Genomic DNA, 25,451 nt, shown 5'->3' on the forward strand with positions numbered 1-25,451 from the left:
TCTCGTCTGTCTCGGGCTCTTGCGCACTGAGCTCTGTTACGATTAACATCATTCCTCACACTTACACAGCACTTTTCTGGACACTCCACTCAAAGCTCTTTACAGGTCATGGGGATCCCCTCCACCACCACCAGTGTGCAGCCCCACCTGGATGAAGCACCAGTACACTCCCCACACACCAGCTCTCAGTGGGGAGGAGAGCAGAGTGCACCAGTACTCTCCCCACACACCAGCTCTCAGTGGGGAGGAGAGCAGAGTGCACCAGTACACTCCCCACACACCAGCTCTCAGTGGGGAGGAGAGCAGAGTGAGGAAGCCAGTTCAGAGATGGGGATTATTAGGAGGTCATGATTGGTAAAGGCCAGAATTTATGTACAGTAAATATAACACAACCTATTTAAATGAGTAAATTTAAATATGTACTCTTTAAAATTCTGAAAATACAAATAAAGAAAAAAATGAATACAAATAAAAAAAGAACACAGTATGGCACAGAGGGAAGCAGGGGGCAGGAGTTACGCGTGAGGTGGCCGTGGTTTATGGGGGAAGAGTGAGCCTCAAGGTTTGGACACGGACGGTGAGCAGCACAGGTACAGTACATCGCTACCGCCACCGACAAACCCGGGACAAGAGAGGTTGGGGTGGCGGCATTTGTCGTATCCGAAATGAGGTTATGTTTTTTTAACCGTCTCGGAGAGAGAATTCACTTTTAGATTCAGAGCAGTTTTTGTTCTTGTTTTTGTGCAACAGTTGTGCAGGAAAACTGAAAGGCTATTTTGAAGTGGTTTAGCAGATTAGCTGCATGAAGAAAAAGGATGAAAGAAACTTGTCAGAGCACAGAACAAGGCTCGGGCTTGTGTTTTGGGGAGCCCTGGAAGCTCACTGCCGAGAGCTGTGGACTTGTTCTCTACAGGGACTTCAGTTTTGGGGACTGGGTTTTTTTTTTTTTTTTACAGTGCACTGGGATGTTCATTTGTGTCCCTCATGGATGCTTCTTATTTTACGTTTGTTATGCGTGATGACGGAGATAACTGATCGCGGCTGTTAGTGACATAAAAACTAGAGGTCTGCGGCTTAACTCTCTTGGTCAGGTCTGCGGGTGTACTGATGATTCTGAGGGATACAAAAACCCTTCGTTACTGGAGAAGAATCCGTGACACCCCGTATCTATGATATACTTACACACTTCAGAAACCTTTCAACTTTCCCATCCACACACGGCGCATCGTATAAAAACTACAAAGCATAAAGTGTTGTTTTTTCATATAGCCACCAGAGGGCAGCATAGTATCAGAAAACCCGAGGTTCTCAGCCTCCGAACACACGCTTTAACTCGCCGTAGGCTTCTCCAGTATCTATTGTAAAAATAGGATTTCAAAGGCATTTTTTAATATATATACACACCGTACATGTAGGATTTCAGTGGTATTTTTAATATATGTGGGAATACAATTTTACCTCAAGTTTAATAGAAAACAGTTTTAGTTGATTTATCTATGATTAAATGAACCATAAACTAAAGCACGCTTTAGTTCATGTTTCCTTTAGGTATAAAATAAAAGCCGAGAATCCAAAGTACATCGCAGACTTAATTACTTACCACGTAAACTACAGTTCTGGGAAACCTATCTTCAAAATATTTGAATGTGTAAACTATTTACAGTTAAACTTAGAGGCTGATCGTTTAATAGCAAGCTACTTACTAACCCTTCTGAAAATACGCTGTGGTATTCCTGAGACATGCCTATAGTCATGATTTCGTTCACAGAAATTGCTATAGGGTTTCTACATCTGATTAAAGCTTTACATGAAATTGACAATTTCCTGTAGAAAAGTTCTGCATCAGGACATTACAGGAACATTTTAATAATCTCTGTGGTAAATTACTGTACTGTAGTTTCTGAGCATGTTCAGAATAACTAGCAATGACTTGTGGTGTAACTACTCTACAGCTATGTGCAAGAAACAACTGTTCTTAAGCTATAAATTGCTGTTGACAGAGCAGATTTCCTCTAGAATGTCAAAAAGGCTACTTTTTACTCTTCAATACATGAATACTGTTAAAAGATGATACTTTTGTACTTTTACTCTTGTAAATTCTCAGAAGGAAACCTTTATTTTTACTCAGTTATATATTTTTCAAAGTAATTGTATTTTTACCGAAGTAACAGTTAAATACCTTTACACCTCTGTACAGAACCATGTCATTAACACATACACATATGAAAGGATTAATGACATCACAGGATGAACACCTCAAGAACACTTGCCTTATTTTGTGACACTTTTCCTCAGTAACATTTACAAAAATATGTTTTTTGATGTGATTTATGACAGATGACAGATGGAGTATATAGATGATTTATGACAAGATTGCTAAATCAACTCCTGTGCTAAAATACACCATAACACCACAGTGTGATAATTAAAAGATCCAACAGGAGATTTAGAAAAACTCAATGAATTGGGAAAATATTCCTACCTATGACAATTAAGTTTTGCGTTAGATGTCTGTAAGCTAAGATAATCTTTATTTTGCAGACTTAATAGACTGTGTAGCAAGAAAAGAACCTTCCCTATGTGAGAGAATACAACATCTCAATAAATTAGAGACAGCACTATATGAGAGAATTTGATAGTTTGGACCAGGTTATCAAAGCACTGATGCAACAGAACCAGCATGAAGCATTAATAATGTTCTTATCTTATCTTTGCAAATCCTCCATTTGAGGGAATCAGTAAAGGCATATGATCCTCCGACATGCATGTGGTATTGAACACAGGGGCAGCTTGCCAAAGGAAGAGAGGCTGCATACATGAAATCTTGAAAGGTAAAGTTGTCAACAGCAGGTGGTGTTATAAGCAATAAAAGCAAGTGACAATTGTTTTAACATAATGCATTACTCTGCAGTATACTGCACTAGATGAGGGCTTCGATCATCCTGCGTGAGGTTTCCTTGACTTGAACGATCTGTTGTTTGCTGTTTGGGAACAGCGGGGCAGCTGGAGCAGGAGGGAGTGGACGAATCCAGCACCGCCATTGGCTAGTGTTTAAAACGTGTAACGGAGGAGTTTTGTTTTTATGTTGTCTAGAACCCATCTGGAACGCGTTTTCCTCCATCTGCCAGCTCACTTCTAAACCCCTTGTTATTGATACCACATGAGCGATCGGTGCGATTTACACAACAGGGGACTTCGGTTTGAATAACCCAGACTACATTGGGATCTTCAGGGCATTTTAAACATTTAATACAAATATTGTTAAAGCTTACGGCATCCTAGAGGCTATTCTTGAGCTGAAACCTGTCCTATAAAGAAATCTGGGAAACCAGCAGAATACAAACGTCAGATAGGATTTAGTGGCAGTTTTCATGATAGCGTTTCCTCTAGCTTTTACGTTAATATTATTATACATGTGCAACTTTCATTTAGGAGAATCGCCCATTTTCTTCCGGCTGTCCTCCCCTCATTTGGAAAAACTGATAGGCAACCCATTTCCCTCACTGCTGTAACCTCTCTATCAATCACCCTGCAAGAGGCGGAGGTTCGAACTCATGTGTCCTACAGATGAAAAGTGTAAAAACCCATCTGGCTGGGTTTCACGCTGAACTTGAAAGGAAGACTTTAAACCAGGAGGAACTGACTGCAGCTCAGTCTGCTAAGCACATCTTCTCCTGCTCCTCCGGGTAACGTGGTCTGTGTTTTATCTTCTTTTAACCTTTTACTCCTTGGATTTACTGCATCAGGCATACGTTTCTTAAAAGGCACCAGTTTATAGCTAAAATGTCCTGATAAACTCTGGAATCAGTCTCTTCCTCAGTCCTAAGCTGGACAGCCAAGACCAGCGGATACAGAACAACCCTAAAACAGACCAGATCCAGTCCTGTTCCCCACAGGAGGAATGACATTCTTATTCAACATGAGCTTCACCGTTGCCCTCCCCTCATACTGCCAGCAACACCGTTACATCCTAATGAGCGAGACAGAGGGAAGAAGCATGCAGAACGCATGTAGCCAGACTCGCCTATAGTAGCTGAGGGAGTGGCAGCCCAGCAGCGAGGACAAGGCCCACTACTGCGAGGAATGAGCTGGGGAGCAGCTGCAGGAGTGTAGATGGGGAGGCGGGCGGGGGAAGTCCTGCGTGCTTATCTACATAGGCAAGAGGAAATGTGCGAGATTATGATCGAACCTTCTTCTTGAATTTCTATTCTAATTCACTCCAAAGCTCTGTTTTGTGCTTCATCCAGCCACTTCATCTCATCTGGCTTGAGAGTCAACTAGCAGATTCAAGTCTTTCCTGTTTACGTCGCCACGAAGCTCATCTGAAGGCTCATCCGTGAAGGGTGTTCATTAGACATGAATGTGATGGACACCGCAGAAGAAAATGGAATGTGGATCATTTGGTGATATTGATGTTCCTGTTCTTGTACCTTAGATCTTTACACTGTTGTCTAGCTTTCAAAATGAGGATGTGACACTTAGCGTTTTCCTTCTTCGTTCGGCCTCCTTTAAAATCACCCAGTGGGGAAGCAATTGTAAAGCTAAACAAATGATACATAGTTAAAAGTGTAGTATTTAAATGAAGGAATATAGTTTTAAAACTGGATAATGGGCTACTAGTTAGAATATTGTGTACAGTTTTGGTCACCAAATTATAGGGAAGATACTGCCACTCTGGAATCAGTCCTGAGGAGAGAGCAACCAGATACAGTCTGGAGCTGAAGGAAATGTCCTACAAGGACAGGCTGAAGGAGCTGAACCATTTTAGTCTAGAACAGAGAAGACTATGAAGGGACCTGATACAAGTGTTCAAAACTCTGGAAGTCAATGATAAAGTCAAATTAGAGACATTCTTTCAAATGAACAGTGAAGAATGAACCCAAGAACACAGGCAGAACTACTACTTTTTACAATTAAAAATTAAATTACATTTAAAAGCAAAAATAGGAGGGCATTCTTTACCCCAAGGGTTGTGGGGCATGTAACAAATTAACCAGTCATGTTGTTGAAGCCAAAACCCGGGTTTCTTTCAAAAAGCAGCTGAATGAGATCCTGGGATCAATTAAGTAATATACCCAGTGGAACAGATGGGCAGAATAGTTCCTCTCGTTTGTAATTATTCTTATGTTCAGGAGATTTTTCAAAACAAGACAATTACGCTCCAAGCAGCATGATCAAAATTTCACACCTGCTGAAAACTGATTCATTTTCCTTAGCATTGCTTGTTCTTTGTAAAAAATAAGAAATCTGAAAATTTAAGGAGTAGATCAATTAATCTCTCTCCCCCCCCCCATCTGCAATTTTACTTCATTTAAATTTGAAACCCTTTATATATGCTGCATATTCTGAATGAGTCCTGCTGTTGTTTTTGCTTGAACTTTCATGTGCCGTTTTAACAAACTGAGCGGTGCCAGGGGCTTGGTAAATTTTACTTCATTGACATTTCTTTCTGCTTGAAACACAGTTTGCCGTGCTAATTAAGTACAGCATGGCAATAAAAACATGTGGAAAGACTTCACAGTCTTTCAAAGTCTGTCGAGGGGTCCACTAGGGATACTCTTAATGATAATCGCTCCAGGCAGAATTTTTTTTACTGAAAAAGTCTGATCCTAAGCTGGTTTGACACGAATATTCTTCTGCAGTTCAATCCTCCCCTATGTTGTCTTTTCAAAAGCCTCCTTTTCTAAATACAACCGATCTTACACCCAGATTGGTGGATGAACCTGGCCTTTTCAGAAGCATTGTAATGGAGGACGTAAGTACTTTGTAAGACAGAAAGAGATGATGGGCCAGGAGAGTGAAGATGGCACACCTAGGTAGACAGACAGGCTTGTGGCATTCTTTTGAGGTAAAGTGCATTCTCACATCAGGAGCTAAGAGTCACAGGATGTACAAAAAAAATGAATGAACACTATGTGTGCCCTCACTATAGGATAGGATCACTATACCTTCTGAGAAACTGAGGAGCAAGTGGGCTGGATAGGCTTTTGTCTGTGTGAGGTTCAGCAATGAAGGCCACTTCCTCCCAGGAGTGTCACTAGAGTTCTCACAGAGGTACAGCACTAGAGCCAGGAAAGAGACGCTGCCTCTAAGACTAATCCTGAGACAGAACACAGGAGGAAACGTCAGCAGTGGTTTGGCTTCAGTTGTGCTGCATTTGCATCATCTATGATTATTCCAGTGAAAAGTAATAACTTTTTTTTACATTCTATTAGAACAACAGGTGGTTATGCAGAAAAGAAACAGAAATTAATTTGGGTTTAGAGTTGTCAGGGCTCTTGGGTTAAATGCATTGTCAGGTCCACGGGTGAACTGATAATAATAATAATAATAATTGCTTACACTTATATAGCGCTCTTCTGGACACTCCACTCAAAGCGCTTTACAGGTAATGGGGACTCCCCTCCACCACCACTAATGTGCAGCATCCACCTGGATGATGAATTCTGAGCTCTGAAAAGGCACAGTTTGGGGGTTTTCTGCATGTGTTTTATGGTCATGAAGGATGTGTGAAATTCTGGTTAAAAAAAAAAATCAGGTTGCCCCTTTCTGGGTGGGAGGATCCTTCAGCTCCACAGCTGGTTGCTTGTGAGAAAGGAGGGAGTGTGATGAACTAAAGGTCACAGAGAGGTGGAGGTGGAGCAGGGGTGGAGCTCCAGGAATGAGATTCTATAGGTCCCCAAGAGCTTCTCTTCTTTGAGCTGTAAGGTCAGAGTGCAACAGTTACCTACTACTTGTACTTGATCTGTGGAGAGCAGGTTTAAAGGTTTGCAGAGACAGTTAACTGCACTCTTTAAGTGCCTTTAAAACCATGGACAGTCACATTGCTGAAACGCCAGTGTGTAAGGAAATTAAAGAAATGTTGCTGCTTACTGGAACGACTGGGAAGTCTGGGTATTTAAAACCTGCTGTTTATTCTAAAAATGTGATGAAATAAAAGATTGATGTCAGTGAAATTCTCCGATTGTCAATAAACCACTCTAGCTACAATCCTAGGCAATACGATTAATACAATCTACCCAACTTAAGTGAAAAAACAATTTATTATTACACTTAGGAATTCTATACTTTCAAGAATATAATGTTACTATCAGAGCTTTCGTTTCTTAAAACTAGAAAAACTTTACATTTCTTTTCAGTGGTGGATGATTTGCGATCTTAATAATTATGAAATTTAAAACCATCCTCTAAGCATCCTCATTACAAATAATGAAAAGCTGTTCAAGATGTTGTTTTAGGCCATTCATCCAGGGACTCGCACTCCTGGCGTCTAAAGGTTTTATGGGGAATTCAGAAACTCCTCAATGACTAAAGACCAGGAATCCATTATCCAATAAGAGAGTTAATAAAGTCAGACTTAAAAATCTGAAGGCCCTGGTCTTGAGCACCAGGAGCGAGGGTCACTGCTCTGAAATGTGTCCAAGCTTTCAGGTACAATGCTGAGAGTTAATAAACCAGAGGTGTGTAAACCAGGGCTGTCCAGTCCTGGAGGGTCAGTGTGTCTGTAGCAGGGCCATCCAGTCCTGGTCCCGGGGGGTCAGTGTGTCTGTAGCAGGGCCATCCAGTCCTGGTCCCGGGGGGTCAGTGTGTCTGTAGCAGGGCCGTCCAGTCGTGTTTAATTAGACCAGTTGAAGTCTTTTCTTATTCTTAAGAAGCTGGAGATTTAAGAAGACCTATGAAGCCTGCTGGACAGCAGCTCTTGAGGCCCAGTGCTGGGGACTCCTGACTCCAGAGGGAGAGTTTAGGGAAGGATTATCTGCCCATAAAGCTTTGCTGAAGAGAAGGATAAAGGATAAAAATGGGAGAAATGGGCAGCAGATATAAAACATCCATTGAGAGCACTGCACTAATGGATATATTACTGCACCTGCACCATGTGCTAGGCCGCTAGTAAAATCTCTACTCAATCATTGCAAAGAACAAGAAGTGGGCGTTCGGCCCATCTGACCACTTCTGGTTGTTTAGCAGTTGATCGAGTCTATAATTTTATCCAGCCATTTCTTAAAAGTGTCCACAAAAGACAGGGAACATTCAAGTTTGTGACGTCACTTCCTCAATCTGGGCTTTCTGCCTCTACCACTTCAGTTTTATAAACATACAGCGATAGCATGCAATAGCAAACTGGCCACTGCACCCATCCCATTTCCAACAATGACAATACTGTTCCTGCGAACTCTTTTACAGTCCACATGAGGGTCAGGCGCTTCCTGGCAGCTATATGTGACAATCACATTGCACAGCATCGACACATGACTGCATTGTGTTGCGTTGAATTTTTCCCCCACACAGGAGATTTGCATAAAAGACCCCGAGGGGACCCAATTCAAGTATTCAAAACCTCAAAGGCACCAACAAGGTCAACTCGGTAGACAGATTCAAAATGAACAGTGAAACCCAACACAGAGGACACAAGTGGAAACTACATGGAAGTGCATTTTAAACCAAGAACAGGCAGCACTTCTTTACCCAAAGGGTTGTGGGAGTGTGGAACAAACTTCCCAGCTATGTTGTTGAAGCCTCCTTCCTCCCTGCCTCCTTCTTGCTTCAGAAGCTACTAACTACCAACGGGGCCAGATGGCAGTTCTTCCTGCGGCCTTTTCTTATGTACAGTAACTGCAGGAGCACACAGAACATGCACCGCAGGTACAAACATGGGAAGAGAGTCTCATGACATACGCTCTGCTCCTCCACAAATGACTAAACTCAAGTAACCTTGTGCCTTGGATAATTTCTTTTGTTAATGTGAGACCCCCACCCTAGCGAAAAAAGCTGCTAGATTGCTGGCTCAGTAATATAAATAAAAGCACGCGCAGCAGGCCATGCAGGTCCCGTTAAGACGCTCCTGCAGATACGCGGCGGTGTGTGAACAGGACCTTCCCCGAAAGGACAGTTTACCCAACGAGAGAAGGCCACTGTTCACAAACACGAGCAGGCCTGATCAAGGTGAGGGTCAGACCATCGCCCTCGGAGTGCTGTTTGATCAGGCCGGGAAGGCAAACAAACCGTCCCGCGTGGACGTCAAAGGCTCGCTGCCTGGCACGCGGCACCCCAACGCTGCTGCCCGCCTCCCGCGGCACCCCAGGCAGAACCTTCCAGAGACACTGACGGGCAGCAATGCGCCACACACAGACCGCAGCAGGGCCTGTCTGCTACTTCTGATTTGCAGGCAGGCAGATTAGTACATATATTAGACATACAGTAGGTGCTTATTCATGACCAGGCCCACGGGGGCTCTGTGGCTCAGGACCTGCGCCTGTGGCCGGTTCATATCCCGTGGCCGGCAGAGGAATCCTATTCTGTTGGGCCCCCGAGCAAGGCCCTTAACCCCAACTGCTCCAGGGGCGCCGTACAAATGGCTGACCCTGCGCTCTGACCCCAAGCTTCTCTCCCTGTCTGTGTCTCAGGGAGAGCAGGCTGGGGTATGCGAAAAGACGAATTCCTCATGCAAGAAATTGTATGTGGCCAATAAAGTGATCTTATCTCACATTGCTGAAGATACTGATAAGATACAGCAACTCTGGTGAGAGTTGAAAATGTGCAGCCTAATGAATCTCTAAACTCAAAATGTACACCACGCACTGAAAGGTTAAAAGAGTTTTTGTCTTTAACTGGGAAAGGGAGCCTCTGGGCAAGTGTTACAAACAGTCACGCTGGTTATCCCGATTTCCTCATTCCAATAGTAACATTCGGACACAGGACAGGAATTTCCACAGACAGGTGGGGGTATCGGCGCAGAAAAGACTGACCTCAAACAACCGGAGAGCTTTGGCCAGAGCTCCCACCTCTTCCTTCAGAGAGAAGATACAGGAGAAAACTTCGGACTTGTTGGTCATCTCCTCCAGGTACATGGACCCCTGAAACATAATGAGAAAGAAACGATGGAATCGGTTAAGACTGCACAAAAGACCTGCCAAGAAATGTGGTTAATTTTATCAACCAAAAAATGTTTCACCCTGTGGTCTGTGTGGGTCCTAATGCCCCAGTATAGTGATGGGGACACTATACTGTAAACAGACACCGTCCTTCGGATGAGACGTAAAACCGAGGTCCTGACTCTCTGTGGTCATTTAAAATGCCAGGGCGTTTCTCGAAAAGAGTAGGGGTGTTACCCTGGCGTCCTGGCCAAATTTCCCATTGGCCCTTACCAATCATGGCCTCCTAATAATCCCCCTCTATGAACTGGCTTCATCACTCTGCTCTCCTCCCCACTGAGAGCTGGTGTGTGGGGAGTGTACTGGTGCACTCTGCTCTCCTCCCCACTGAGAGCTGGTGTGTGGGGAGTGTACTGGTTCACTCTGGCTGCTGTCGCATCGTCCAGGTGGGGCTGCACACTGGTGGTGGTGGAGGGGATCCCCATCACCTGTAAAGCACTTTGAGTGGAGTGTCCAGAAAAGCACTATAGAAGGTGTAAGCAATTATTAATTATTTTACAGACAGTGAGCTGTATGGTGCAGACAATGTTGGGCTGTGAGCACTGCTTAATCTTTCATCTTAAAGGGCTGATCCAGTTTTTTTTTTTATTTATTATTTTCTCTTCACAGTCCTAGCCCATGTAATAAGAATCAGGTTTTAGATGCATGCTGGGCCAACAGAATGGATTAATTATACTGTACAGTATATGAACAGAAAGAGAGGTGGGTGCTTTCAGAAAAAACCTAGGTACACGTTATAGACTCAGTACGAATAATCCCAAAAAGAAACCTCCCCACAGACACTCAAAGAAACGCATTAACATACACAGCACACAAAATAGACACAGGGGACCCCTCGCCCCATTTCAGAGCATCAGAAAGAGCCATTCGGTTCTACTTCTCTGTACCCAAATAATCACTGCTGTGTATATTGAAAATGAACCCCCTTAAAATGTCTAATAGGGTCCAGTTTTGGAGGAGCCCACCAACCCTAAGCTGTGTGCACTGGGGTAATGGGAGGACGCTGGATCTATTGTCCTCTACTCATGCACACCTGGGAAGAACATGCACGCTCCACACAGACAGAGCAGAGCCCTGGACCCGGACGCCGAGACGCTGTGATGGGGGAGAGAGAGGGGCAGGGCCTGAGCGCGTCTCGTCTCAGGTGCACAAGCACGCCGTCACTGGACGCCGAGCGCGGCGCCAGCCTGTCCTAAGTCCAGACCCGGCACAGTGGGCGACGCTCTTGGGTCATTAACGCCTGAAGGCAGCACGTGTTTTAGCCAGCCCTGGCGGGGGGCATTAAAGAGTTTCTAGCATCATCTGTTCACCATGGGCTGTCTAGCCCTGAACTTCAACCCCCTTGAGCTCGGGCCAGACTGAGGACATGTTTCAATCATGCCTGCTTTGCCGGACATGCAATCAGACGCACACAACCATCCCCCACACCAGTTCTAGAGTGAACAGGAGTTGCCGTCAGACCTGGGAGTCAGTCTGTTGACTTTCACATGTGTGCAAAGTCACACTTACTGTACCTGCAGGTAGGAAAAGTTGTTTGCACTGTATCCGCATCTATTATAATGGGGATATAATGTTGACATAAAATGCACTCGTGTGATCACGAATTCACTACGGCGAATATAAAGAAATTGTCAAGAGACCCTATATTTCAGGTTCATGAAACACATTTTGTTTAAATCTGCAAGAGTGCACCCAAGAATACTTTTGAGACACTCGACGTAGTGAAAGCCGAACACAGTCGTCAAGGTAAAAGGACAAGAAAGAGGAAAAGATGGGATGAACGCGCTCTGCAAGGAAAGACGGTGGGAAATCAGTCGTAAAGCTGTTTATAGGAGCAGTAACGGGACTATTGGAAAAGAAACGGCTCTCTTCATTTGCAGGACCCACAGCGAGTCAGTTTGCGAATTATTCTCCGCTGTTCTGTCTCTGAATGGTCACAGAAAGCCATGCCTCACGGGCTGGACAGTCCACAGAACTTTCTACAGTTTCACACAATCGAGTTTTTTTTATCCCGGCGGGTTTAGAGACGCACACACACACACAAAAAAAAACAACCAGTAAGGTCTGTCACGAAACACATTGCGGTAGCTTTCGATCGTTCTTTCCACAGGCTGGACGCTGTTTCAAATAACTGCGGGTTTGAAAAGATTATTCACCTGACCAGCTTGTAGAGGTGGCGTCAGAGCCCATGAATGCAACGTATCGTAGCCCTTTGTTTTCCCAATAATAAATAACCATATATTTTCACATATCAAATAAGAACCAAAAATACACACCTAGCAATTGCTAAACGTTGTTATTATTATTATCATTACTACTCACCTTTGTGCTGGAGTCCCCATTAAATCCGCGTAATTCTGCCTTTGTGTCCATTCTCTTGTCTTTGGTCTGGTTTTGCCGCACAGTTCTGTTTTCTCCTCCGGGATCTGTGTCCTCATCCGGACGGGTGGTATTTAAACTCTGGCCGCTCACCACACCCCCTCAACATGTGAACCTTCCGGGGGCCCGTGCCTCTCACGCGGGGGCGCTCAGCCGTATGCGTCACTTACTGCTGAGACGCAGGTGAGGAGCGTGTTTTTAAAGTGCCTTATCGTATTTGTCCGTGCTTGAAACTTTATTTTTTAAACGCGTTTACATTTTACAGCACATTAACACCGTCGCTCTGAAATTAAATTAAGGATGACTTTATTTGACCAGTTTTAGTATTCAATTGGTTTATGGCGTGATCAGTTTAGAACAAATACTCGTTTAGAGTAGCAAAGTGGGAATACAGCAGGGCTTCCTGAGTTCATGTGACTTCGCCTTGCCAGCAGCCATGTCACTCTGCAACTCACAGCTGTGAGCCTGGCCAGTACCTGGATGGGAGACCTCCTGGGCAAGCTAAGGCTGCTGCTGGAAGAGGTGTGAGTGGGGCCAGTAGGGGGCGCTCACCCTGCGGTCTGTGTGCGTCCTAATGCCCCAGTATAGTGACGGGGACACTATGCTGTAAAAAGGTGCCGTCCTTTGAATGAGATGAACAGCTGCGGTCCTGACTTTCTGTGGTCATTAAAAATCCTACTCTTGAAAAGAGTAGAGGTATTACCCTGGTGTCCTGCCCTTTACCAGTCATGGGCTCCTAATAATCCCCACCTCTGAACTGGCTTCATCTGTCTGTTGTCCCCTATATACAGTATCTATCTCCTGTCCTCTAGTGCTATCGAAATGTGAGGAATTATTATTATTACTACTACTCAGGGCTACAGCTACACTATTCTCTATCCAGAAGAGACAGTGCTACAGGGCATGGGCCTCACTGACCTCCCCCTACAGAGAACCAAGGTTACCTTCAGTCATGTTTTGTATTTCTGACGATATTTTTGGCCTCAATTACATCTACCAGATAAAAACAAACTACTGTCACATAGGCCTGAGTGACCAAAACAGATGGACAAATATAAACATGACAGTTACACAGACCCGGCAAGACCAAATAAATCACATCTACCTGAAACAATTTCTATCTTCTGGTAATCCCTAAAATGAGTTTGTTATATTGCACAATAATAACAAACAACAGCATCGGAGATACATTTAGTCATTTTAGTGGCCAGTTTCTATCAGTCAAACCCTGCCTTGTGCCTGTTGCTTGCTGAAAAAGGGACAGACCCCACTGGGACCAGGTACAGAATAAAGTGGTTAGAAAATGGATGGATAGACGAAATATAAAAAAAAAACTGCAAAACAATATACTTTTTAGGAATTTTATGTCTACATAAGACAAAGTAGTATGTCAGCATAGAATTCTTAAAAGGCAGCAACAATGGACATTATACCAAGCAATAAAATAAAGTTACAGAAAAGGCATATTCTTTAGAAGCAGGTTTTGAGTGTCCTCTTGAAAATGGGCACTGAGGTGTTGGAAGACCAATCCAGAGACGCAGGGCTGTTGGCTATCTGGCTCTGTGCTCTAGACAGCCCAAGCCTGTCTGATGTGCCAGGGCAAAGTCATGCCGGAGTGCGGGAAACTGCAGGATGGACCCAGGGCATTCAGGAATTTCAGCAACCGCAATCCAGACTCATCGCCGCATTTCAGGAAAACCAGTGGAGAGGTCCCAGGGTGGAAAAGCCAGCAGACAAGGCATTGACATACTGATTCATCTGTTTTCCAACTGCTGTACTCAGTACAGGGTTGTGGGAGAACCGGAGCCTATCCTAGCAAGCACAAGGCAGAGAACATCGCAGGGCACACAGACACACACACCCTGGACAGGACCCCAGTCCATCACAGGGCACACACACACACACTCACACACCCTGGACAGGACACCAGCCCATCGCAGGGCACACACAGACACACACACTCACACACCCTGGACAGGACCCCAGTCCATCACAGGGCACACAGACACACACTCACTCACCCTGGACAGGACGCCAGTCCATCGCAGGGCACACACACACACACACACACACACCCACCCACACCCACACCCACACCCACACCCACACCCACACCCACACCCACACCCACACCCACACCCACACCCACACCCACACCCACACCAGGGCTGATTTTCCCAGAAGCCAATGAACCTACCAGTATGTCTTTAGAGTGTGGGAGGAAACAGGAGCATCTGGAGGAAACCCACTTGCTGCCTTGCATTTATATAATCAGCTCAGATTTAGAAAGAAGTGTGTATCTGTTGTAACAACAGCAGGCACAGACAAAAGTCCCCTGTAAGAAATTACCTATATGGGAAATGGTGTTTTGAAATATGGGACACAAAGTACAATAAAGAAATAACAGCGTGTTTTATTGTGGATCTTCATCTTCTCACAACTTTGTTACAGAAGGTTTGGCTACAGTATATCCATACATAATTATTATTTAATTATTAATTAATTAAGGTCCAAAGGATCACTCACATACCTGCAGCATGGCAACCCAAAAAGATACCATGACAGCTGATACCATAGCAATACCTGACTGAGAAGAATCATGGGAACAGATCCCAGACCTGAGCCCTGGAGCGTACCAGGGAGATAGCAGTTAACATCCGATTAAAACACAGCTAAGGCTAACATCTGATCTCAGAACTCAGAGAGCAAAGCCTGATATACCAGTACAATTGTCTGGGCGCTGCAGGGAAATGTCATGACCGATATTAGCAGGAATTTTGCTAAGGTTGAAAAGAACAAGAACGGGTCTTCATTTTCTATCTGCAGCCATAATTAATTCTTTAGCCACTCTGAGCAACTGTTTCAATGTGGTCTAATTGCCTTAAGCAAGTTTGAAGCAGATCATAAAGCCCATTAGTTATTAAACCTAAGTGTAGCTGCCTTGCTATAACTTGTAGCTGAAAGAGCAAATGAAACATTTGCCTGTAATTGTTGAGCGGGCTGGTTGACCCATTGCTAATGTTAGTACTAACAGGACATGGGGGTACAAGGCTGGCTTTAAGCAGGGAAATGGAAACTGGGTCCAAGGAACAGGAGACAAGTTTCCACATAATGCCCACGAGAAGGAATAAATTGGGCAAAAGCAGCAACAACATTCAGAGCCGCAGCACAGACTGCTGGAGCTGTCACCATGCAAGACGATATTGTCACATGTCTGATATTGTCCATTAAAAAGTCCCCAAAAATGATTGCCCTGATCACAGGAGGTAGATGAAGTAGGCTAGCCAAAAGGCTCCACTATACACTGACTTCTCTGAAAAACAGCCTTGACCGGAATTCATCACGACCTTTGATAAGGTCTTAAGGTTTAAGACTCAAGAGTCAGTGAGTAGGCCAGGCGGTGCTCCTTAAAGGCCTGAAAGAGATTTTTAAATAACAGAAGAGATCCACTCTTCTTCACAGACTCAGCGGCTTCTGTTGAGTGAGACTGATTTTCTGTATTTCTCTCTCGGTATCTGTGGGGACATACAGCTCCACACAAGTTGCATCACATGCAGAATTCAAAGGCTTCAATCATGTTTAACCGTTCTGATTCGTGTATGGCAGTCTGTTGATGTATGATGTGTAAGAATCCTGTGCGATACAGGTTAATGATTTACAAATGACAGGGTATGTCAAATGTCCATTAGGGGAGTTAAAGTAATCAGAGAACAGCGCTCATGTTAATAATAAACAGTTAATTCTAGTATTGGCTCATTTTGTTTGTTTTTTTAAAACTCCTTAAACACTAGTAACTGTTAGCAGTGGTCTGGAACAGTGTCTGCTCGCTGGGAGATAAAGGGGTGCGTTAAAAGCACAGCCTGTGCATTAGTCACACGGACACAGACAGCCCCTGATAGTCACGCTCACTCGGCCCGTCAATCACATTGACATGGAAGACTCCTGTTGTGTGCGAGGCCTCCTAAAACGAGGGAGAAAAGGGAGTCCTTAACATGAATGGGCTTCGAAACCCCTGCATGTGACATACAGTCGGTCAGGAAAACATAGATGGCATTGTGACCCGTGAGCATCATCCGATTCTGATAGATCTTTACGACTTCCTCCCTGAGTTCGAACGGATCTGGATTTACTCCTAAGAATCCAACCACGATTTGTGGAAAACCCCAGCGATGCAGCATTTCTGTGTTTTTCAGCATCGTGCACAGTGATGCCCTCCTGGCAAAGGAAGCTGTGTTCTGTCCTTGTTATTACTGATCACTAAAATAAAGTATTGTTGAATTACATTTCACAGCTCTTGTGCGTGTCTCATCAAGTGGCCCTGGGTGTTACAATATTTACGGGACCAGTACTAGCTTTATTGATTACCCAGGGATAAATGGATTAGAAAATGAAGTGTAACATACAAGTTGTTTAGAAATTAATTTCTATTTTATTAGATATATTACAAAGAAGAGGTAATATATTTTGTTCCAAATATTGTGTTATTTCCACTCGCATTTTTGCCACAGTAGTGTTTCACCGTGGTTCCAGTGAGTAGAATGGGATGCTGAGGTCTGAGATGGCTCGTTCTCTTCTTTCTCCCGAGCTCTGGGTGAGCACACGGCCAGAGTCTGACTCGGGGCAGGCCTTTACGCTGACCAATCAAACACTTTTTGCACTGCACTTTTCCCGCAGGGTTTGGAGCGCCTCTAGACTTTATAAGAGCAATGCAAAGTTTAGTTATAAACGATATGAGGCCACTTAGTACACCTAACCCATTTGGTTGCTTGTAGCTAGTTGACTCAAGGATCCCGTTCTGCTCTTTTTCGAAAAAAAGTCAACTGTTAACTTCAGCAAGATTTCTCACCTCCACCACCGTTCCAATGACTAACTGTGTGCAGTGCACAGACCCCTCCTTCTCCAGCGCACCTGCATTCTTACATCTTACTGTCCATGTTGTGTGTTGTTGGATGTGTTTCTCGTTCTCACGCTCACTGCTGAAAGGCGTGAGAAGTCCATCTTGAGTAAAAAGATACTCCATTTCACGGATCAGTCACTTCCGAGCTGATTTTCATTGCCGGCTCTGAATATCATGTTCAATGAGTTAAAGAAATCAACAGGCACAGAGTTATGCAGTATATAGGAAAGAACTGAGAAAACAGCTGGAAGTGGTGATATTTTTGTGCTGAACTTGCACAACAGGACACTGGATAGTGTCCAGAATCCTCACTGATTTCCAACCTGCGTTGTCAGACCTCAAACCAGTGACGTTTCCACCAAAGGCAAACAGACATTTCTTTCCATTCTTTCTGCTTAAACAGGTGGTCGCTCAGCTCTAACCATTATTGCTGTGGTAAAGACAAGAAAACACATCTGAGTGGAGAAGCAGATCCCAAAGCACTCACAAGCTCAACATGAACAAATACAGCACTCACAAGCTCAACACCAACACCTTGTTTGGAGACTTTGGTGTTCATGTTGAGTTTGACCACTGCAGCAACAACAGTGTCCAGAAGCACATGAATGTCTCTTGTCCTTGCCAACGATGAACTTGCCTACCGGATACATAATTGGGATAGCCCAAAACAGGACTGTGACTGATGAGTGACAGATGGGTCCCAGTTTTGCTTAAAATGTCTGAGGTGTGTTCCACTAAACTGTGCTATGCCAAAAAAAACATGTCGTTGCCACAGATATTTTTCAAAATAAAATTAGACCAACGTCAGGGGGCAGTAGGCAAGGCTAGTTTCTTATTTTAGCGTGAAAACCTCGCAGGTTCCTCTGAGACATCCCAAAATTCACACACTGAATCACTTCACACATAAAACACTCCGATTTTCAATCCTTTCTAGGTCCAAGATGAGTTCTGCCTTTATTTTTAAAGATGTAATAAAAAAACGATTTCAGATAAAAACCCCAAAACAGCCTTAGAGAAGATGTTTACCACCTGTCTCTAAATCTCCATTGATAACTGATTCCCTCCTCAGTCTCTGCAGTTTGACCCACCCTATACACACTAATCACAAGCTTATCCTCTCTGAAAATGCACCCATTCCAAACAATTAATCAATAACATAACTGGATAACAATAATACGACAGACACATTCCTGGGTTAAATTTTATCCTGTTGCTGTTACTTTTTATTCAAGAAGAGAGAAAATAATGATGGGACCTGATTCTCATATTCAAACAAACTGGACTTCAGAATCAGCAGTGAGACTCAAGTGGGAACTTTGTAGAAGTGCATTTACACTCAGGAATGGGGGTGTGTATCTATAATGTAATAATGTAATAATGTAATGTTTCTTTATTAGGCCTATACAATTTCTTGCATTAGGAATTTGTCTTTTCACACACCCCAGCTTTTCTCCATGAGACACAAACACAGGGAGAGAAGCCTGGGGTCAGAGCGCAGGGTCTGCCATTGTACGGCGCCCCTGGAGCAGTTGGGGTTAAGGGCCTTGCTCAGGGGCCCAACGGAGTAGGATTCCTCTGCCGGCCGCAGGATTTGAACCGGCAACCTTCCAGCCACACGCACAGATCCTGAGCCACAGAGCCACCACACAGCCCCTTTTACACAAAGGGCTGTGGGAGTGTGGAACAAGCTGCCCTGTCATGCTGTGGACGCCAATACCCTGGTCAATCAGCTGCTAGCGACCAAACAGGGCACACTAGGCCACTGGCCCACCGTCATAAACATTGCTGTTGTTCGTTTATGAATCTCACGCCCGGCGAGATGACCGTACAGTACAGTACATCTATGAGGACCAGTCATGATTCTGGCGGCCTCTAGTGGCTACTTCTGTTATGGAACGGCTTGCCACAAGGTGATCTATTCGCACGCCCTTTGAATCCGATTGGTGAATAAGCTGCAATATTTCTCCATAGGCAAGATACAAAAGTCACACTGAGATATTTCTGCGCTGAAAACTGATGTAATTAACATGAATCTATTTCAATTTTGATTAATCAGTTTTTAAGATGAAATTTGCCTGTTTATAATTCCTTAGTGCCTTTGACAAATAGTTTCTCAGAAGACCCCGGTGTAATTTTGCACATTATACAGTACATTAAGCAAGGCTATGACTTGTACCAGTCCCAGCTGGGACAGGCTGCTTTGTGAGGAAAAGCTTACTTACTTTTGTCCCACTTTGGAGTCCCTGTCCTGCTCTTGTCCAGTGTTTCAGAATCACCTTTGTCGGGTCAGAGTGGCTAAAGTCAGGTGCCGTGGCAGTGTGACCCAAGTTCAGCGGAGTCCTCCGGTCACTGCAGAGATGGGCTGCCCCCCCAGTTCCTAAGGATTACATAGGCACAGAAGAGACATGACAGATGAGCCGACGCCATCTGCCTGCTGGTAGCTGATCTACAGTAACTAATAGCTGAGGAGCAGTAGCTGGGGGACAATATTGTCATGCCTGCAATGGCCTGTGCCTTTGTCAGGGCTGGTGTGCTCCTGTGTTTTCCTTCCGTCTGCTCCCCTCACTTAATCGAGGTCTTCCTGGGGGTTGGGGGGGGGTGACATCACTTCTGTAACTCACAGAGCGCACTGAGACTGGCTGCACACCGGCACCCACAGGGGGGCAGCTGAGAGGAAGACATTTATCTTAGGCTGATGCTGGAAGAGGTATTAGAGGGGCCAGCAGGGGGCGCTCACCCTGCGGTCTGTGTTGGTCCTAATGCCCCAGTATAGTGACAGGCACACTACACTGTAAAAAGTGCTGTCCTTCAGAGGAGATGTGAAACTGGGGTCCTGTGGTCATTAATAATCCCAGGGTGTTTCTCGAAAAGAGTAGGGGTGTTACCCTGGTCTTTACCAATCATGGCCTCCTAGTAATCCCCATCTCTGAACTGGCTTCCTCACTCTGCTCTCCTCCCCACTGAGAGCTGGTTTGTGGGGAGTGTACTGGTGCACTATGCATCATCCACGTGGGGCTGCACACTGGTGGTGTTAGAGGTGATCCCTATTACCTTTGAGTGGAGCTTTGACCAGCTTTGAGTGGAGGGTCCAGAAAAGTGCTGTCTCAGTTGTAAGGAATTATTATCAGGTAGTACTGGATGTGCCATACCTGCTGCCTAGACAGCGCAAATTAACAAAGGTGTGGACCCTGTGCAGGTTCCCACATTCAGGGACATCTAACAGCATATATATTATAATATTTCGGCCGTGGAGCCTTCTTCAGGTGTGGCACACCTGAAGAAGGCTCCACGGCCGAAACGTTGTGTTCTCTTTCTTCTTTTTTTTCAGCATGGAATAAACCTATTACTTGTTCCTTTGCAGCCTACGCATGCTGACGCAGCTACCCACCTGAACTATATTATAATATACCAACTGCCACCAAAGTCTAGAAACTGGCCTACACCAAGAACCTGGAAAACAATCCACAGAGAAAACCAGAAGCAGGAGACAGGAAATAAGCTGAAACCAGAAGTAACAACCATTTAAATAAGAACCAGAACAAGGACTCAACCGAACAGGAGAAAGAAAAAAAAAGACAAGAAACAGATTACCTGTAACAGGGAAGGAGAAAAACCCCCCAGAAAAATAGAGATCTGTTCTCAAACCAGAGATATACAATACTAAGCACTGAAAGGACTGCCAGCGCAGTTTATATACTGTAGGGCTGATGGAGGGAGGCGCGGAGCCGCAGGTACACTGGTCAGCCCGTGATTGGGCGCAGCCGTCTGTAGGGTCGGCTAGGCCAGCCACCAGGGCTTGGGGCGCCCCCTGGTGGTGAGATGACGGAACTGTAACACTGGAGTCTAATCCATTGGTCTCTGTCGAGAGCAGGGCAGGAATCACCCTGGACAGGACACACACACACAGAGCAGGCAGGAATCACCCTGGACAGGACACACACACACACACACACACACACACACAGAGAGAGAGAGAGAGAGAGAGCAAGGCAGGAATCACCCTGGACAGGACACACACACACACACACAGAGCAAGGCAGGAATCACCCTGGACAGGACACACACACACACACACACACACACCAAAGCAAAAATTGTTTCAAGCAGAAGATTATTCTGGTTGAATTTGGTTATTCCTGTGAAGAGGAGAGATTTGTGTTCAGTGCTCTTGCTTTAACCCTTGCTTTTGAAAAAATGGCGATCAAGCTGCTGTTCAGTGGAACATAAAAATGTCTTTACGCTTTCTGACCCGGGCAGGGAAAGTCAATGTGAGCCTTCAGAAGACCGTTCCTTATCACAGATTGTCACAGTGCTTAGTGCAAAATCCTTACTAAGAATTACTAGAGTCTTTACCGTATGTACTGTACAAATAAACAGTGCCTTTGCACTTGCTGACAGGACACCTGTCCATTCCTGGGCCTCGTCTGAGCCACCATGCACTGACAACACTTTTGGGCAGTTAGTAGCTATAAGTGATCCCAGGATCTCATCCAGCTGGGCCCTGAGTTTCCTTTTTCACTGAAGAAATAAATCTTCAGAGATACCTCTGACTGCTCCTATCGGGTCCCCTGTTAATCATCTGGGCCCAGTGTGGCTCAGCACAGCACTCCGTGGGCTCTCTCTCCCACGCTCAGGCCACACTGACCAGTCCGCCTGCGTCCTGGCACAGACTCGGAGCTGCCCACCGTCTCCGAACAGAACTGACGTCAGGGTTAAGAGGGGGAACAGGTCATGCGGTACCTCATCCGAGGCTCTCCCCAAATCCCGAAGCCTTTTGGTCAGAAACCCTGCAGGAGTCAGTACTTTTTGTACTTGACTTATCTGGGGGAAACAAACAAACAGAGACGCGAAGTAAAATGTCTCCAACAAAAGCGTTACCATACAAATACAAAGTCCGGTGGGTGGCTTCGTCGGCGTCAGATAAAATTGCGAACATGTCCTGTATAATACGCACGATGCGCTGACTTGCCCGTTGGTTCAGTACGATCCCCTTGTTTAGTATGGGTATCACATTACTGACCTGCCCGTTGTAAGGAATCCCCCCAGTTTTTGACGTCCGTGAAACGGCGGTTTCTGTTGGGGTTTTAGAAAACCCGTGTCCTGATATACTGAACAGTAACTGTCTCTGGAAAAATAATAATAAAAAAACTTTTCTAAAAAGCAAGTCAGGACAGATAAACCGCGGCAGCGTTTCACGAAAACAGCATGTTACCGCGGCAACCTACCACACATTCAGTACGGCCCAGAATCGCACCTGTCCCGGCTCACCTGTTCGCCAGGCACGGGTCCGGGGGGCTCCGCGGCGTCACGCTCATCCAGGCTCCCGTGACCGAATCGCAGCCTCCTGTAGTCCAGCAGCCAGTCTAACAGACACGGACAGGCGACGCGTCGCCCTGCGCAGTGTGGTGCTCCCGGTTTCTGCTTCGTCGTTAGCCCTTCTCCCCGAATGCCGACGGATGTTTCTATCGAACATTGTATTTTTTTATTTTTTTTATTTAATGTGCTGGGGGAGAGTTACAGTGCTGTAAGAACATAATCCATTACTGCGCAAATTACTCGCGTTAGAATGATTTGTTAAAAGTTCCAAGAACGCGAGTTAACGTCTGCAGTCACTATATGCAATCGAAACAAGTAGCTCCTCTCACAAGTAACTTGTAACTTTAATTGCTTTATAAAGCTAACTTTGCCAACGGTAATGTTCTGCAACCTGCCTCACCAAGGTGCAGAACATTACAAACGTTATTTTATTAATAATTGCTTACACTTATATAGCGCTTTTCTGGACACTCCACTCAAAGCTCCATCCCCACCACCAGTGTGGAGCCCCACCTGGCTGATGCACCAGTACTCTCCCCACACACCAGCTCTCAGTGGGGAGGAGAGCAGAGTGCACCAGTACACTCCCCACACACCAGCTCTCAGTGGGGAGGAGAGCAGAGTGCACCAGTACACTCCCCACACACCAGCTCTCAGTGGGGAGGAGAGCAGAGTGAGGAAGCCAGTTCAGAGATGGGGGTTATTAGGAGGCCATGACTGGTAAAGGCCAGGGAGAAATTTGACCAGGACTCCGGGGTTACACCCCTACTCTTTTCGAGAAACGCCCTGGGATTTGTAATGACCACAGAGAGTCAGGACCTCAGTTTTATGTCTCATCCGAAGGATGGCGTCTTTTTACAGTACAGTGTCCCCGTCACTATACTGGGGCATTGGGACCCACACAGACCGCAGGGTGAGCCCCACTAACTGGCCCCACTAACACCTCTTCCAGCAGCAACCTTAGCTTTCCCAGCAGGTCTCCCATCCAGGTATCGGCCAGACTCGCACCTGCTGGGCTTCAGGGGGCTGCCAGCAGTGAGCTGCAGGGAGATATGGCGGAAAAACCATTTCTGTTGCGTTCTTACGTTTGTATCGCAAACATTAAAATGATCGAGATCCTACAGAAAACAATTTTCTGGTGGTGGGGATGATGGTTGTCTTGTCATTAAGCGCTCTCCGTGTCGTCTTTATCGGGGACGGATTCAGGCTGACGGAGGCTGGACGAGTCGTTCCCGAGGGTCGGAGACGCCGATCCCCCCCAGCGCCGCTAGGGGGCCCCCGAGGGCCGTCTCCCGGCAGCGCGCTACCTGCTTCAACAAGTCGCAGGATGTTCCCCAGACCTCATGCCAAAGAATTAATTTACTAAATGGCTCCGATGGCTGCAGGGGATTCCACGCCTGACGCACCTGGAGTGCAGCACCTGCCGCCTCTCTCGAAGTGGTTAACAAAGTCAATAAAAGAAAGAGCTTCCCTGCGCGCTGTCGCCCTTTCTCTGGGTATTTGGTCAACACGCTTATTATTCCGTCTTTATCAGCTGCTAATCGCTCTCTCTGGAAAAGAGAAAAAAGGAGCAGAAATAATGACTGTGAACGACTCCCGTCTGTGTGCATCCAGGCCATTCGTCCCGCGTGTCGCTGCGCAGCCCCTGGTCAATTATCGGAAAAGGAGTTCTAATACAAAGCAGACATTGCCAGACACTGAAGGAAGCCATAGGCGTCATTCTTCCGCTCTCCCGCTGGAATTATGACTACACGGGGCCAGTGACTGGGTTCGCAGAGGTATTTCCACAGTCGCGCAGGGAGATGCGCCGACGCGGTGGGCTGTCAGCAGCCTTTCTCTCTCCCTCTCTCTCTGTGTGCGTGTGTGCAGTAGGCAGCTCTGAGGGTCTTCCCCTCCAGTGGGGTCAGCTTTGACACGAGCCTCGGACCCGTCTCCAGTCCCCGCAGGTCGGGAGCAAGGTGCCGGCCGCCGCCCGGGGTGCCCACGGTCCCCGCGTGGCGAGTGGGGCTACTCGCACAGCTGTGGACAGTAGTTCCAACGATGGTCTGTTTTCGGGGATGGGGTTTTTTTTTCAGTTTATAATTGATGTGATTTATAGGAAATGTCCCCCCCCAAATACACACACACTCCACCCCCGCACCCCAAAACAACAACAAGGAAAATACAAAAATGACCTCTGTTGTTCGAAATGTTTTCATAAAAAGTAATGTCGGTTTAGCAGGACACGAGGGGCGACGCGCGCTCCCGATGCTGTTACAAGCCCAGGCTCGCCGTCCCGCTCGGACCCGTGTCCGGAGGGCTGGAGCTCGAGGGGGGGTGTTTCGGATACTTCTCGAACCCGTGAAACAGGCGCTGCGTGGGGAAGGGGTCTGAAAGATCAGGAAGTGTGACTGTTGTCCGTCCGAGCTGCTCAGAGACCTCGCGGGCGATCGGCTCTCCTGCTCTTTGATCTGCAGCGCAGTGTGACACTCTTTTTAATCGCTTTAGATTCGGGGTCCCGCTAATGGCGTTATAAAAACGAGTCCTGTGTTTTAATATAGCACACAGGGCTGGAGCGCCAAATTAAAGAAACAAAAACACGAAACTCTGAACTATTTGTGTTTCTTTTTTAAAAAAAAAAAATTAACACCAGCAGTTTTAACTCTGTAAAGCGGGATTTAAAAAAAAAACAAATCTAGATTTTTAAAGTGAGTGCTGGCACCAAGAAGATCTCGCGTGTTAATAACAGGGGCGGCCAAGCAAGCACCGCGGATCCGCCCGCAGACCGAGCAGGGCGCTTCTGCACTTGAGGGACAGAGACGGCGCAAAGCGGTCCCAACGCGTTTCACTTTGTCTTTTTTTTTTTTGTTTTGTTAAATCCGCGCCGGTCGTTGGCAACCGCTCCAAACTTGACGAAATCGAGCGGTTGCTACCCCCCAGTGCCAGCG

At 45.8% G+C, this 25,451-nt stretch overlaps 1 protein-coding gene and 1 long non-coding RNA gene across 2 annotated transcripts in view; both read right to left on the bottom strand.

Annotated features, from left to right (window-relative positions):
* The window catches only part of pah (phenylalanine hydroxylase), a 29,802-nt gene extending 17,391 nt beyond the window's left edge, over nt 1-12,411 (bottom strand). Inside the window, exons 1-2 of the mRNA XM_088645973.1 lie at nt 12,255-12,411; nt 9,747-9,854 (exon numbers count right to left, since the gene is read on the bottom strand). Coding sequence (XP_088502099.1) covers nt 9,747-9,854; nt 12,255-12,305 — 159 coding nt within the window. The 5' untranslated portion in view covers nt 12,306-12,411. The remainder of the gene's footprint in view (nt 1-9,746; nt 9,855-12,254) is intronic.
* A 4,357-nt stretch (nt 12,412-16,768) lies between these two features.
* On the bottom strand, nt 16,769-20,860 carry LOC148655379 (uncharacterized). Its single transcript, XR_015941407.1, has 3 exons — nt 20,800-20,860; nt 19,431-19,585; nt 16,769-17,638 (listed from the first exon to the last, which is right to left on the bottom strand). It is a non-coding gene; the product is annotated as an uncharacterized LOC148655379 (long non-coding RNA).
* Nucleotides 20,861-25,451: the final 4,591 nt, after the last annotated feature.

The sequence above is a fragment of the Lepisosteus platostomus genome, chromosome 9 (assembly GCF_059453375.1).
Source record: "Lepisosteus platostomus isolate fLepPlt1 chromosome 9, fLepPlt1.hap1, whole genome shotgun sequence".
NCBI classification, from domain to species: domain Eukaryota; kingdom Metazoa; phylum Chordata; class Actinopteri; order Semionotiformes; family Lepisosteidae; genus Lepisosteus; species Lepisosteus platostomus.